Genomic DNA, 18,268 nt, shown 5'->3' on the forward strand with positions numbered 1-18,268 from the left:
TCCATTATGACTTATATTCATATTTCACTGTCTTTATGACTTATATTCTTATTTTACTGTCTTTATAACTTATATTCATATTTTACTGTCTTTGGGACTTAGATTCATATTCTACTGTTCCATTATGACTTATATTCATATTTACTGTATTTATGACTTATATTCATATTTGACTGTCTTTAGGACTTAAATTCATATTTTACTGTCTTCCTCCATTATGACTTATATTCATATTTTACTGTCTTTGTGACTTATATACTTATTTTACTGTCTTTGTGACTTATATTCTTATTTTACTGTCTTTATAACTTATATTCATATTTTACTGTCTTTGTGACTTATATTCATATTTTACTGTCTTTGTGACCTATATTCTTATTTTACTGTCTTTATAACGTATATTCATATTTTACTGTCTTTGTGACTTGTATTCATATTCTACTGTTCCATTATGACTTATATTCACATTGACTTATATTCAAATTTGACTGACTTTATGACTTATATTCATATTTCACTGTTTTTATGACTTATATTCATATTTATTGTCTTAGTGACTTATATTCATATTTTACTGTTCCATTATGACTTATATTCATATTTTACTGTCTTTATGACTTATATTCATATTTCACAGTTTTTATGACTTGTGTTCATATTTTACTGTCTTTGTGACTTATATTCTTATTTGACTGTTCCATTATGACTTATATTCATGTTTTACTATTCATATTTTACTGTCTGTGTGACTTATATTCATATTTTACTGTCTTTATGACTTATATTCATATTTTACTGTATTTATGAATTATTCAAATGTTACTGTCTTTATGACTTATATTCATATTTTACTGTATTTATGACTTATGTTCATATTTGACTGTCTTTATGACTTATATCCATATTTACTGTCTTCTTGCATAATGATTGACCATAATAATATAACTTTATTCCTACAATATTTTATATCTTTATTCTTGTAATATTATAACTTTATTCCTACACTATTTTGACTTTTTTTTTGCAATAATATAACTTTATTCTTATAATATTTTGGCTTTATGCTTGTAATATTATTACCCTTTTTTTTTTTTTTTTTTTTTTATAAATTGTTTATCTTTTTTGTGCAATAGTATAACTTTATTGCCATAATTGTATGACTTTACTATGATATTTAGACTTTATTTTTGCAATATAATTTTATTCCTTTAATATTTTATTACATGGTAGTATTTGGACTTATTATTATTGACAAATCATATTTTTAGGAATTTCTTTTTCCCCGTTACTTGTTTTTATTGTTTTTCCAATGTTGTTGTTTTTGTGTTAATTTTGCTAATATTTCCACCTTTTTTCTTGTCATATTATAACTTTATCCCCACAACATTTGGACTTAATTCACTTCATTCTTGTAATATATTTGTTTATTTGCATAACATTTCAACTTTATTCAAATAATATTTAGATTTTATTCCTGTAATATTAAGACTTTATTCCGATAATATTTTAGCTTTATTCTTGTAATATTTTTAACTGTATTCCCTATGATTTGATTTAAATCTTGTGATATTTTAACATTTATTCCTATCATATTCTGACTCTGTTTGTAAGATTATGACCAATTCTTGTAATATGACTTTTCCTGTAATATTTTGACTTTATTTTGTAATATTATAACTTGATTCCTGTAATATTTTGACTTTATTTTGTAATATTATAACTTTATTCCTACAATATTTTTGACATTATTCTTGTAATATTATAACTTTATTCCTACAATGTTTTGACTTTATGCTTGTGATATTATAACAAAAAAATGGTTACACATTTTTCATCATTTTTTTGCAATACTATAACTTTATTCCCATATGGTTTTGACTTTATTCTTGCTGTATTATAACTTTATTTCTTTAATATTTAGACTTTATTACATGGTAGTATTTGGACTTTATTGTTCTATTATAATTTTGACAAAGCATTATTTTACGGATGACTTTTACATTCTAGTACCACTGATAGTCACACACACACTATGACCAATTCTTGTAATACTACTTTTCCTACAATATTTGGACTTTATTTTGTAATATTATAACTTTATTCCTGTAATATTTTAGTTTTATTCTTATAATATCATAACTTGATTTCTATAGTTTGACTTCATGCTTGTGATATTATATAATCCCATAACATTGTGACTTGAACATTAGAACATTTTCTCTAATATTTTGACTTTATGCTAAAGTTATTCTCTTCTTTTATAATATAAAACACTTTCTTTTTCATGTGAGATTGAATTTGTCCCTTAATATTATCATAAGCTTTTATTTTTAAAATAATCATTTTTTTTGTTAATTTTGCAAATATTTCCACCTTTTTTCTTGTAATATTATAACTTTATTCCCACAACATTTGGACTTAATTCACTTCATTCTTGTAATATATGTATTTTTTTTATTTTCACAACATTACAACTTTATTTCAATAATATTATTATAATAAAATAGTATTTTATTCCTGTAATATTAAGACTTTATTCCTATAATGTTTTAGCTTTATTCTTGCAATAGTTTTAACTGTATTCCTATGAGTTGACTTAAATCTTGTGATATTTTAACTTTATTCCTATAATATTCTGACCAATTCTTGTAATACGACTTTTCCTAGAATATTCTGACTTTATTTTGTATTATTCTAACTTTATTCCTGTAATATTTTAGCTTTATTCTTGTAATACCATAACTTTATTCCTTTAGTTTGACTTCATGCTTGTGATATTATAACTTTATTCCCATAATATTTTGACTTGAACATTAGAACATTTTCTTTAATATTTTGACGTTATGCTAAAGTTATTCTCTTCTTTTATAATATGAAACGCTTCCTTTTTCATGTGAGATTGAATTTGTCCCTTAATAATGTTGTAAGCTTTTATTTTTTAAATAAAAATGTGTTTTGTTAATTTTGCAAATATTTCCACCTTTTTTCTTGTAATATTATATCTTTATTCCCACAACATTTGGACTTAATTCACTTCATTCTTGTAATATATACAGTATATTTTTTTATTTTCACAACATTGCAACTTTATTCCAATAATATTTAGATTTTATTCTTGTAATATTAAGACTTTATTCCTATAATATTTTAGCTTTATTCTTGTAATATTTTTAACTGTATTCCTATGATTTGACTTAAATCTTGTGATATTTTAACTTTATTTCTATAATTTTCTGACCAATTCTTGTAATACGACTTTTCCTAAAATATTCGGCTTTATTTTGTAAAATTATAACTTTATTCCTGTAATATTTTAGCTTTATTCTTGTAATACCATAACTTTATTCCTTTAATTTGACTTCATGCTTGTGATATTATAACTTTATTCCCATAATATTTTGACTTGAACATTAGAACGTTTTCTTTAATATTTTGACTTTATGCTAAAGTTATTCTCTTCTTTTATAATATGAAACGCTTCCTTTTTCATGTGAGATTGAATTTGTCCCTTAATAATGTTGTAAGCTTTTATTGTTTAAATAAAAATTTGTTTTGTTAATTTTGCAAATATTTCCACCTTTTTTCTTGTAATATTATATCTTTATTCCCACAACATTTGGACTTAATTCACTTCATTCTTGTAATATAAACAGTATATTTTTTTATTTTCACAACATTGCAACTTTATTCCAATAATATTTAGATTTTATTCCTGTAATATTAAGACTTTATTCCTATAATATTTTATCTTTATTCTTGTATTATTTTTAACTGTATTCCTATGATTTGACTTAAATCTTGTGATATTTTAACTTTATTTCTATAATTTTCTGACCAATTCTTGTAATACGACTTTTCCTAAAATATTCGGCTTCATTTTGTAAAATTATAACTTTATTCCTGTAATATTTTTGGCTTTATTCTTGTAATACCATAACTTTATTCCTTTAGTTTGACTTCATGCTTGTGATATTATAACTTTATTCCCATAATATTTTGACTTGAACATTAGAACATTTTCTTTAATATTTTGACTTTATGCTAAAGTTATTCTCTTCTTTTATAATATGAAACGCTTCCTTTTTCATGTGAGATTGAATTTGTCCCTTAATAATGTTGTAAGCTTTTATTTTTTAAATAAAAATTTGTTTTGTTAATTTTGCAAATATTTCCACCTTTTTTCTTGTAATATTATAACTTTATTCCCACAACATTTGGACTTAATTCACTTCATTCTTGTAATATATACAGTATATTTTTTTATTTTCACAACATTGCAACTTTATTCCAATAATATTTAGATTTTATTCTTGTAATATTAAGACTTTATTCCTATAATATTTTAGCTTTATTCTTGTAATATTTTTAACTGTATTCCTATGATTTGACTTAAATCTTGTGATATTTTAACTTTATTTCTATAATTTTCTGACCAATTCTTGTAATACGACTTTTCCTAAAATATTCGGCTTTATTTTGTAAAATTATAACTTTATTCCTGTAATATTTTAGCTTTATTCTTGTAATACCATAACTTTATTCCTTTAATTTGACTTCATGCTTGTGATATTATAACTTTATTCCCATAATATTTTGACTTGAACATTAGAACGTTTTCTTTAATATTTTGACTTTATGCTAAAGTTATTCTCTTCTTTTATAATATGAAACACTTTCTTTTTCATGTGAGATTTAATTTGTCCCTTAATATTATCATAAGCTTTTATTTTTTGATTAAACATTTTTTTTGTTAATTTAGCAAATATTTCCTCCTTTTTTCTTGTAATATTATAACTTTATTCCCACAACATTTGGACTTAATTCAGTTCATTCTTGTAATACATATATTTTTTTTATTTTCACAACATTACAACTTTTTTCCAATATTTAGATTTTATTCCTGTAATATTAAGACTTTATTCCTATAATATTTTAGCTTTATTCTTGTAATATTTTTAACTGTATTCCTATGATTTGACTTAAATTTTGTGATATTTAAACTTTATTCCTATAATATTCTGACCAATTCTTATAATACGACTTTTCCTAGAATATTTTGACTTTATTTTGTAATATTCTAACTTTATTCCTGTAGAATTTTAGCTTTTGGTATTATTATTATAGGAATAATACCATAACCTTATTCCTTTAGTTTGACTTCATGCTTGTGATATTATAACTTTATTCCCATAATATTTTGACTTGAACATTAGAACTTTTTCTTTAATATTTTGACTTTATGCTAAAGTTATTCTCTTCTTTTATAATATGAAACGCTTCCTTTTTCATGTGAGATTGAATTTGTCCCTTAATAATGTTGTAAGCTTTTATTTTTTAAATAAAAATTTGTTTTGTTAATTTTGCAAAGATTTTCACCTTTTTTCTTGTAATATTATAACTTTATTCCCACAACATTTGGACTTAATTCAGTTCATTCTTGTAATACATATATTTTTTTTATTTTCACAACATTACAACTTTTTTCCAATATTTAGATTTTATTCCTGTAATATTAAGACTTTATTCCTATAATATTTTAGCTTTATTCTTGTAATATTTTTAACTGTATTCCTATGATTTGACTTAAATTTTGTGATATTTTAACTTTATTCCTATAATATTCTGACCAATTCTTATAATACGACTTTTCCTAGAATATTCTGACTTCATTTTGTAATATTCTAACTTTATTCCTGTAGAATTTTAGCTTTTGGTATTATTATTATAGGAATATTACCATAACCTTATTCCTTTAGTTTGACTTCATGCTTGTGATATTATAACTTTATTCCCATAATATTTTGACTTGAACATTAGAACTTTTTCTTTAATATTTTGACTTTATGCTAAAGTTATTCTCTTCTTTTATAATATGAAACGCTTCCTTTTTCATGTAAGTTTGAATTTGTCCCTTAATATTATAATAAGCTTTTATTGTTTTAATATTTTGACTTCTGGTAAGATCTAATTTTGCACTGAACTGATTATACATTATATAATATTTTGACTTTACATTGCAACTTTATCCTCATAAAATGACTTTTGTTTAGTATTTTTCATCCTTTGAATGCATTGATGAAAGTGTCACTATGCTACTTTTCCACTTTTTGAACTCAACTCACTTTCTGTATTTCTGTTGTTGTTCTTCCAGCTTCCCAACGTGAACTCTCAGCTGGAGAAGATGAGCGACGTGTTGAAGACCGACCTCAGCGCCATCGTGCACAAGGTCAACTTGTTTCCATCAACTCTGAAAACAACCATTTGACCGTTTGTTTGTTTGTTTGTTTGTTTGTTTGTTTGTTTACTCATCAGGGCTACGCCTCCTTGAACGACACTCCTTATATGGTCATGGTGCAGACCAGAGGTGTTGTGGACAGTAAGTCGTTTGTTGGTGTTAGTGAGCAGCAAGTGGTGGTGTTTCTGATCACCAAGTTGAGGTGTTTGCCGCTGCAGAGGTGCAGAGTCTGCTGGACGACATCGGCAGCAACATCAGCAGCTTCGCCAAAGTCTTCCCGGTGCAGAAGTCGCTCGCCAACTTCACCATCTTCATCAGCCACGCCCACGCCAAGATCGAGGACCACTACCCCGACATCGACCAGATGGACTTCTACAGGTCACCACACACACAACACAAACATTTACTGTACGTGTCTTCATGTTTGATATCGTGCGGGTCAGATCGGGAATCTGTCAGGTTTTTAAACCGTTTACATGAAATATCATTGTTAAATAACATTGTACAGAAATATGTTTCATTATGTTTTTTTTTATTAACAAGATAACATTTTACAAATATGTTATTTTTATTTTTAAGTAACGTAGCATTTGACAAAGATATGTTTTATTTTACCAGTTAATAGCATTACATTTTAAAGCAATATTTTGTATTATATATCTAAATAACAAGAGAACATTTGACCAAAGTATGTTTTTTTTTTTACTTTGAGATAACAGGAAATAGGTTTTATTTTATTAAAAAAATAATGAGATAGAATATGCAAATAAATGTATTTTATTTATTTTTTTAGATTTTTTTGTATTTCAGTTTATTTTATTTTACAGTATATCATTGTTGAAAACATATTTTATTTTATCTTATAATAGTTTAGTTTTTTCTATTCAAATTGTAATGTTTACTACTACTATGTCAAATGAAAAATGTTAAATGTATACTACTGTAATGTAGTATTTGATTGTATTTTTAAATAACATTTCAATAAGATTTTACATGTTTTGAACTGTATTTTTCCTATTTTTGAATAACTTGATTACTATAACATGTATTTATTTTAAAACTTTAGATTTCATTTGACAGAAATATGTTTCATTATATTTTTTATTAACAAGATAACATTTTACAAAGATGTCATTTATATTGTTAAGTAACATAACATTTTTTAAAATGTTTTATTTTACCAGTAAATGTTAATACATTTTAAAGCAATATGTTTTATTTCATTATTAAATAGCAAGATAACATTTGATCAAAATACGTGTTTTTTTATTTTTAAATAACAGGAAATAGGTTTTATTTTATTTTTAAAATAAATAGTGATATTACAAAGAGATATGGTTGGTTTTTGTTTTTATTTTTTGTATTTCAGTTTATTTTATTTTACAGTATATCATTGTTGAAAATATATTTTATTTTATTTTCTAATAGTTTAGTTTTTTCTATTTAAATTGTATTGTTTACAGTACTATGTCAAATGAAAAATGTTAAATGCATAATACTGTAATTTAGGGCTATATAAATAAAAATTGATTGATTGATTGATAATGTAGTATTTCATTGTATTTTTAAATAACATTACAATAAGATTTTACGTGTTTTGTTGAACTGTATTTTTCCTATTTTTGAATAACTTGATTACTATAACATGTATTTATTTTAAAACTTTGGATTTCATTTGACAGAAATATGTTTCATTATATTTTTTATTAACAAGATAACATTTTACAAAGATGACATTTTTATTTTTAAGTAACATAACATTTTTCTAAAATGTTTTATTTTACCAGTAAATGTTAATACATTTTAAAGCAATATATTTTATTTCTTATTTGAATAGCAAGATAACATTTGACCAAAATACGTGTTTTTTTATTTTTAAATAATAGGAAATAGGTTTTATTTTATTTTTAAAATAATGAGATAGAATAAGCAGCAATATTACAAAGAGATATAGTTGGTTTTTCTTTTTATTTATATCATTGTTGAAAATGTATTTTATTTTATTTTCTAATAGTTTAGTTTTTTCTATTTAAATTGTATTGTTTACAATTAATGTCAAATGAAAAATGTTAAATGAATAATACTGTAATGTAGTATTTGATTGTATTTTTAAATAACATTTCAATAAGATTTTACATGTTTTGTTGAACTGTATTTTTCCTATTTTTGAATAACTTGATTACTATAACATGTATTTATTTTAAAGCTTTAGATTTCATTTGACAGAAATATGTTTCATTATATTTTTTATTAACAAGATAACATTTTACAAAGATGTAATTTTTATTTTTAAGCAACATAACATTTTTCTAAAATGTTTTATTTTACCAGTAAATGTTAATACATTTTAAAGCAATATGTTTTATTTCATTATTAAATAGCAAGATAACATTTGATCAAAATACGTGTTTTTTTATTTTTAAATAACAGGAAATAGGTTTTATTTTATTTTTAAAATAAATAGTGATATTACAAAGAGATATGGTTGGTTTTTGTTTTTATTTTTTGTATTTCAGTTTATTTTATTTTACAGTATAGCATTGTTGAAAATATATTTTATTTTATTTTCTAATAGTTTAGTTTTTTCTATTTAAATTATATTGTTTACAGTACTATGTCAAATGAAAAATGTTAAATGAATAATACTGTAATGTAGTATTTGATTGTATTTTTAAATAACATTCCAATAAGATTTTACATGTTTTGTTGAACTGTATTTTTCCTATTTTTGAATAACTTGATTACTATAACATGTATTTATTTGAAAACTTTGGATTTCATTTGACAGAAATATGTTTCATTATATTTTTTATTAACAAGATAACATTTTACAAAGATGACATTTTTATTTTTAAGTAACATAACATTTTTCTAAAATGTTTTATTTTACCAGTAAATGTTAATACATTTTAAAGCAATATATTTTATTTCTTATTTGAATAGCAAGATAACATTTGACCAAAATACGTGTTTTTTTATTTTTAAATAATAGGAAATAGGTTTTATTTTATTTTTAAAATAATGAGATAGAATAAGCAGCGATATTACAAAGAGATATAGTTGGTTTTTATTTTTATTTATATCATTGTTGAAAATGTATTTTATTTTATTTTCTAATAGTTTAGTTTTTTCTATTTAAATTGTATTGTTTACAATTAATGTCAAATGAAAAATATTAAATGAATAATACTGTAATGTAGTATTTGATTGTATTTTTAAATAACATTCCAATAAGATTTTACATGTTTTGTTGAACTTATTTTTCCTATTTTTGAATACCTTGATTACTATAACATGTATTTATTTTAAAACTATAGATTTCATTTGACAGAAATAAGTTTCATTATATTTTTTATTAACAAGATAACATTTTACAAAGATGTCATTTTTATTTTTAAGTAACCTAACATTTTTCTAAAATGTTTTATCTTACCAGTAAATATTAATACATTTTAAAGCAATACATTTTATTTCATAATTAAATAGCAAGATAACATTTGACCAAAATACGTGTTTTTTTATTTTTAAATAACAGGAAATAGGTTTTATTTTATTTTTAAAATAATGATATAGAATAAGCAGTGATATTACAAAGAGATATGGTTGGTTTTTGTTTTTATTTTTTGCATTTCAATTTATTTTATTTTGCAGTATATCATTGTTGAAAATATATTTTATTTTCTAATAGTTTAGTTTTTTCTATTTAAATTGTATTGTTTACAGTACTTTGTCAAATTAAAAATGTTAAAGGAATAATACTGTAATGTAGTATTTGATTGTATTTTTAAGTAACATTTCAAAAAGATTTTACATGTTTTGTTGAACTGTATTTTTCCTATTTTTGTATAACTTGATTAATATCACATTTATTTATTTTAAACCTTTAGATTTCATTTGACAGAAATATGTTTCATTATATTTTTTTATTAACAAGATAACATTTTACAAAGATGTTATTTTTGTTTTTAAGTAACATAACATTTTTCAAAGATATGTTTTATTTTACTGGTAAATAATATTACATTTTAAAGCAATATATTTTATTTTATATTTAAATAACAAGATAATATTTTACCAACATGTGTTTTTTAGTTTTAAATAACAGGAAATATATTTTATTTTATTATAAAAATAATTAGATAGAATAAGCAGCGATATTACAAAGAGATATGTTTTTATTTTAGATGTTTTTGTATTTCAGTTTATTTTATTTTACAATATATCATTAATGAAAATGTATTTTATTTTATTTTCAAATAGTTTTGTTTTTTTGTATTCTTTACAGTACTATGTCAAAAAAAGAAAGAATAATACTGTAATGTAGTATTTGATTGTACTTTTAAATAACATTTCAATAAAATTTTACATGTTTTGTTGAATTATACTTTTCCTATTTTTGAATAACTTCATTAATATAACATTTATTTATTTTAAACCTTTACATTTCATTTGACAGAAATATGTTTCATGTATTTTCTATGCAGTATCCTGTATTTAGTCATTTGTTTTTAAATAAGATCACAATTTACAGATATGTTTGTTATTAGTAAAAAATAAAAAAAGATAATATGTATATAATATTTATTTTGATTGACAAAAATCTAGTATTTTATTTAGAAAATATATTTTGTTTTATTTTCAATTTTTTTTTCCTTATTTGAAATGCATTTTTTACAGTACAATGTCTAATTTTAAAATAATAATAATAATAATGTAACCCTTTGTAGATTAATGTTTTGTTTGACTTATTAAATTGTATTTTTAAATAACATTACAATACAATTTTACAAACATGTATTGTTAAGTTGAATAAAATGTTTCCTGTTTGAAATAACTTGGTTAATACAACGTTTATTTTTTATAAACATTAAGATGACATCTTACAGAGCTGTGTTTTTATGTTTTTGTATGCAGTATCACATTTCTAAAATAACATTTAAATAAGGTTTTAGTGATTTTGTTTTGTTTTATTTCACATTTTTAGTCAAAATAGTGAAAATCGTGTCAAAGTACCTCGAAGGTAGAAAAGTGCAATTTACCATTTTCATGATTAATAAATAGCAAGCCATTTCAAAACAATATGTTTTATTAAAATGTTCAATAACATTTGACCTAGGTGTGTTTTTCATTTTTAGATAACAGGATAACGTTTTACAGAAATATGTTGTATTTTATTTGTAAAATAACAAGAATAAACTATATATAGATAGATGTTTTATTTCGATTAACAAAAAAAACCCTTTTTTTTTGACATTTTAATTTAGAAAATATTTTTTGTTTTATTTTCAAATGTGATTTCCTTTATTTAAATGTTTTTTTTTGTTGTTGTTGTTTTTTTTGCGGTGTCTAATTTTAAAATAATAATAATGTAACGTTTTGTTTTGTCTTACTTATTGAATTATATTTTTTTAAATAACATTACATAACATTTTACATGTTTTTCTATTAAATTTCATTTTTTTCTTATTTCTAAATAACTTGATTAACACAAAAATGTTTTTATTAAAAGGTATTTTAAACATTTAGATGAGATTTTACAAACATATATTGTGATGTTTTTTTACGCAAAATCTTAATATAATATGTTTCATTTTATTTTGAAATAACTTTTAAATTTTTTACATTTGGCATATATTTGTGCCATGTTTGTTATTGTTAGTGATGACATGATGACATGTATTATGTATTGAAAGATGCAGGAAGTGAACCATTGCTGACTTCCTCAGGTGGACGTGCTGCGTGGCCATGTGCTGCATGGTGGTCTTGGTGCTGGCCTTCAACTATCTGGGCCTGCTGTGCGGCACGCTGGGCTACGACAAGCACGCCTCGCCCACCACGCGGGGATGCATCTCCAACACGGGAGGAACCATGCTGATGGCGTAAGGCCGTGTTGCGTTCAAGTGCTTCTGCGGGATGAGATGATGGATTATTATTATAACTGTGGTGTGCACAGGGGCGTGGGCTTCAGCGTCATCTTCTCCTGGGTGCTGATGGGCCTGCTGACCGCCATCTTCCTGCTTGGAGGGAACATGGAGAAGCTCATCTGTGAGCCCTTTCACACCCGGGAACTCTTCAAGGTGACAATAGTACCTTCTCCACACCAACATGCGACAATAGTACCTTCTCCACACCAACATGCGACAATAGTACCTTCTCCACACCAACATGTGACAATAGTACCTTCTCCACACCAACATGCGACAATAGTACCTTCTCCACACCAACATACGACAATAGTACCTTCTCCACACCAACATGTGACAATAGTACCTTCTCCACATTAACATGTGACAATAGTACCTTCTCCACACCAACATGTGACAATAGTACCTTCTCCACACCAACATGTGACAATAGTACCATCTCCACACCAACATGTGACAATAGTACCTTCTCCACATCAACATGTGACAATAGTACCTTCTCCACACCAACATGTGACAATAGTACCTTCTCCAAACCAAAGTGAGACAATAGTACCTTCTCCACACCAACATGCGACAATAGTACCTGCTCCACACCAACATGCGACAATAGTACCTTCTCCACACCAACATGCGACAATAGTACCTTCTCCACACCAACATGTGACAATAGTACCTTCTCCAAACCAAAGTGAGACAATAGTACCTTCTCCACACCAACATGTGACAATAGTACCTTCTCCACACCAACATGTGACAATAGTACCTTCTCCACACCAACATGTGACAATAGTACCTTCTCCACACCAACATGTGACAATAGTACCTTCTTCACACCAACATGTGACAATAGTACCTTCTCCACACCAACATGTGACAATAGTACCTTCTCCACACCAACATGTGACAATAGTACCTTCTCCACACCAACATGTGACAATAGTACCTTCTCCACACCAACATGCGACAATAGTACCTTCTCCACACCAACATGCGACAATAGTACCTTCTCCACACCAACATGTGACAATAGTACCTTCTCCACACCAACATGCGACAATAGTACCTTCTCCACACCAACAGGTGACAATAGTACCTTCTCCACACCAACAGGCGACAATAGTACCTTCTCTACACCAACATGTGACAATAGTACCTTCTCCACACCAACATGCGACAATAGTACCTTCTCCACACCAACATGCGACAATAGTAACTTTTCCACACCAACATGCGACAATAGTACCTTCTCCACACCAACATGCGACAATAGTACCTTCTCCACACCAACATGTGACAATAGTACCTTCTCCACACCAACATGCGACAATAGTACCTCCTCCACACCAACATGCGACAATAGTACCTCCTCCACACCAACATGCGACAATAGTACCTTCTCCACACCAACATGTGACAATAGTACCTTCTCCACACCAACATGTGACAATAGTACCTTCTCCACACCAACATGTGACAATAGTACCTTCTCCACACCAACATGCGACAATAGTACCTTCTCCACACCAACATGCGACAATAGTACCTTCTCCACACCAACATGCGACAATAGTACCTTCTCCACACCAACATGTGACAATAGTACCTTCTCCACACCAACATGTGACAATAGTACCTTCTCCACACCAACATGTGACAATAGTACCTTCTCCACACCAACATGTGACAATAGTACCTTCTCCACACCAACATGTGACAATAGTACCTTCTCCACACCAACATGTGACAATAGTACCTTCTCCACACCAACATGTGACAATAGTACCTGCTCCACACCAACATGTGACAATAGTACCTTATCCACACCAACATGCGACAATAGTACCTTCTCCACACCAACATGTGACAATAGTACCTTCTCCACACCAACATGTGACAATAGTACCTTCTCCACACCAACATGTGACAATAGTACCTGCTCCACACCAACATGTGACAATAGTATCTTCTCCACACCAACATGCGGCAATAGTACCTTCTCCACACCAACATGTGACAATAGTACCTTCTCCACACCAACATGCGACAATAGTACCTTCTCCACACCAAAATGTGACAATAGTACCTGCTCCACACCAACATGTGACAATAGTACCTTCTCCACACCAACATGTGACAATAGTACCTTCTCCACACCAACATGCGACAATAGTACCTTCTCCACACCAACATGTGACAATAGTACCTTCTCCACACCCACATGCGACAATAGTACCTTCTCCACACCAACATGCACACCGACATGCGACAATAGTACCTTCTCCACACCGACATGCGACAATAGTACCTTTTCCACACCGACATGCGACAATAGTACCTTTTCCACACCGACATGCGACAATAGTACCTTCTCCACACCGACATGTGACAATAGTACCTTCTCCACACCGACATGTGACAATAGTACCTTCTCCACACCGACATGTGACAATAGTACCTTCTCCACACCAACATGTGACAATAGTACCTTCTCCACACCGACATGTGACAATAGTACCTTCTCCACACCGACATGTGACAATAGTACCTTCTCCACACCAACATGCGACAATAGTACCTTCTCCACACCAACATGCGACAATAGTACCTTCTCCACACCAACATGCGACAATAGTACCTTCTCCACACCAACATGCGACAATAGTACCTTCTCCACACCAACATGCGACAATAGTACCTTCTCCACACCAACATGTGACAATAGTACCTTCTCCACACCAACATGCGACAATAGTACCTTCTCCACACCAACATGTGACAATAGTACCTTCTCCACACCAACATGCGACAATAGTACCTTCTCCACACCAACATGTGACAATAGTACCTTCTCCACACCAACATGCGACAATAGTACCTTCTCCACACCAACATGTGACAATAGTACCTTCTCCACACCAACATGTGACAATAGTACCTTCTCCACACCAACATGCGACAATAGTACCTTCTCCACACCAACATGCGACAATAGTACCTTCTCCACACCAACATGCGACAATAGTACCTTCTCCACACCAACATGCGACAATAGTACCTTCTCCACACCAACATGCGCCAATAGTACCTTCTCCACACCAACATGTGACAATAGTACCTGCTCGACACCAACATGTGACAATAGTACCTGCTCGACACCAACATGTGACAATAGTACCTTCTCCACACCAACATGCGACAATAGTACCTTCTCCACACCAACATGCGACAATAGTACCTTCTCCACACCAACATGTGACAATAGTACCTTCTCCACACCAACATGCGGCAATAGTACCTTCTCCACACCAACCTGCGACAATAGTACCTTCTCCACACCAACATGTGACAATAGTACCTTCTCCACACCAACATGCGACAATAGTACCTTCTCCACACCAACATGCGCCAATAGTACCTTCTCCACACCAACATGCGACAATAGTACCTGCTCGACACCAACATGTGACAATAGTACCTTCTCCACACCAACATGTGACAATAGTACCTTCTCCACACCAACATGTGACAATAGTACCTTCTCCACACCAACATGTGACAATAGTACCTTCTCCACACCAACATGTGACAATAGTACCTTCTCCACACCAACATGTTACAATAGTACCTTCTCCACACCAACATGTGACAATAGTACCTTCTCCACACCCACATGTGACAATAGTACCTTCTCCACACCCACATGTGACAATAGTACCTTCTCCACACCAACATGTGACAATAGTACCTTCTCCACACCAACATGCGACAATAGTACCTGCTCCACACCAACATGCGACAATAGTACCTTCTCCACACCAACATGCGACAATAGTACCTTCTCCACACCAACATGCGACAATAGTACCTTCTCCACACCAACATGCGACAATAGTACCTTCTCCACACCAACATGTGATAATAGTACCTTCTCCACACCAACATGCGACAATAGTACCTTCTCTACACCAACATGTGACAATAGTACCTTCTCCACACCAACATGTGACAATAGTACCTGCTCCACACCAATATGTGACAATATTACCTTCTCCACACTAACATGTGACAATAGTACCTTCTCCACACCAACATGTGACAATAGTACCTTCTCCACACCAACATGCGACAATAGTACCTTCTCCACACCAACATGCGACAATAGTACCTTCTCCACACCAACATGTGACAATAGTACCTTCTCCACACCAACATGTGACAATAGTACCTTCTCCACACCAACATGCGACAATATTACCTTCTCCACACCGACATGTGACAATAGTACCTTCTCCACACCGACATGTGACAATAGTACCTTCTCCACACCAACATGTGACAATAGTACCTTCTCCACACCGACATGTGACAATAGTACCTTCTCCACACCAACATGTGACAATAGTACCTTCTCCACACCGACATGTGACAATAGTACCTTCTCCACACCAACATGTGACAATAGTACCTTCTCCACACCTACATGTGACAATAGTACCTTCTCCACACCAACATGTGACAATAGTACCTTCTCCACACCAACATGTGACAATAGTACCTTCTCCACACCAACATGCGACTATATTACCTTCTCCACACCAACATGTGACAATAGTACCTTCTCCACACCAACATGTGACAATAGTACCTTCTCCACACCAACATGCGACAATAGTACCTTCTCCACACCAATATGCGACAATAGTACCTTCTCCACACCAACATGTGACAATAGTACCTTCTCCACACCAACATGTGACAATAGTACCAGCTCCACACCAACATGTGACAATAGTACCTTCTCCACACCAACATGCGACAATAGTACCTTCTCCACACCAACATGTGATAATAGTACCTTCTCCACACCAACATGCGACAATAGTACCTTCTCTACACCAACATGTGACAATAGTACCTTCTCCACACCAACATGTGACAATAGTACCTGCTCCACACCAACATGTGACAATAGTACCTGCTCCACACCAACATGTGACAATAGTACCTTCTCCACACCAACATGTGACAATAGTACCTTCTCCACACCAACATGCGACAATAGTACCTTCTCCACACCAACATGCGACAATAGTACCTTCTCCACACCAACATGTGACAATAGTACCTTCTCCACACCAACATGTGACAATAGTACCTTCTCCACACCAACATGCGACAATATTACCTTCTCCACACCGACATGTGACAATAGTACCTTCTCCACACCGACATGCGACAATAGTACCTTCTCCACACCGACATGTGACAATAGTACCTTCTCCACACCGACATGTGACAATAGTACCTTCTCCACACCAACATGCGACAATAGTACCTTCTCCACACCAACATGTGACAATAGTACCTTCGCCACACCAACATGCGACAATAGTACCTTCTCCACACCAACATGCGACAATAGTACCTTCTCCACACCAACATGCGACAATAGTACCTTCTCCACACCAACATGCGACAATAGTACCTTCTCCACACCAACATGCGACAATAGTACCTTCTCCACACCAACATGTGACAATAGTACCTGCTCGACACCAACATGTGACAATAGTACCTGCTCGACACCAACATGTGACAATAGTACCTTCTCCACACCAACATGCGACAATAGTACCTTCTCCACACCAACATGCGACAATAGTACCTTCTCCACACCAACATGTGACAATAGTACCTTCTCCACACCAACATGCGGCAATAGTACCTTCTCCACACCAACCTGCGACAATAGTACCTTCTCCACACCAACATGTGACAATAGTACCTTCTCCAAATCAACATGTGACAATAGTACCTTCTCCACACCAACATGTGACAATAGTACCTTCTCCAAACCAACATGTGACAATAGTACCTTCTCCACACCAACATGTGACAATAGTACCTTCTCCACACCAACATGTGACAATAGTACCTTCTCCACACCAACATGCGACAATAGTACCTTCTCCACACCAACATGTGACAATAGTACCTTCTCCACACCAACATGCGACAATAGTACCTTCTCCACACCAACATGTGACAATAGTACCTTCTCCACACCAACATGCGACAATAGTACCTTCTCCACACCGACATGTGA

General features: G+C 30.3%; 1 protein-coding gene across 1 annotated transcript in view; it reads left to right on the forward strand.

The window, feature by feature from the left end:
* LOC133644895 (prominin-1-A-like) overlaps positions 1 to 18,268 on the forward strand; it is a 162,299-nt gene that overhangs the window by 36,268 nt on the left and 107,763 nt on the right. The window contains exons 9-13 of the mRNA XM_062039649.1: positions 6,152 to 6,226; positions 6,313 to 6,376; positions 6,454 to 6,613; positions 11,962 to 12,114; positions 12,189 to 12,312. Of these exons, the coding sequence (XP_061895633.1) occupies positions 6,152 to 6,226; positions 6,313 to 6,376; positions 6,454 to 6,613; positions 11,962 to 12,114; positions 12,189 to 12,312 (576 nt within the window). The remainder of the gene's footprint in view (positions 1 to 6,151; positions 6,227 to 6,312; positions 6,377 to 6,453; positions 6,614 to 11,961; positions 12,115 to 12,188; positions 12,313 to 18,268) is intronic.

The sequence above is a fragment of the Entelurus aequoreus genome, linkage group LG28 (genome assembly GCF_033978785.1).
Source record: "Entelurus aequoreus isolate RoL-2023_Sb linkage group LG28, RoL_Eaeq_v1.1, whole genome shotgun sequence".
NCBI lineage: Eukaryota > Metazoa > Chordata > Actinopteri > Syngnathiformes > Syngnathidae > Entelurus > Entelurus aequoreus.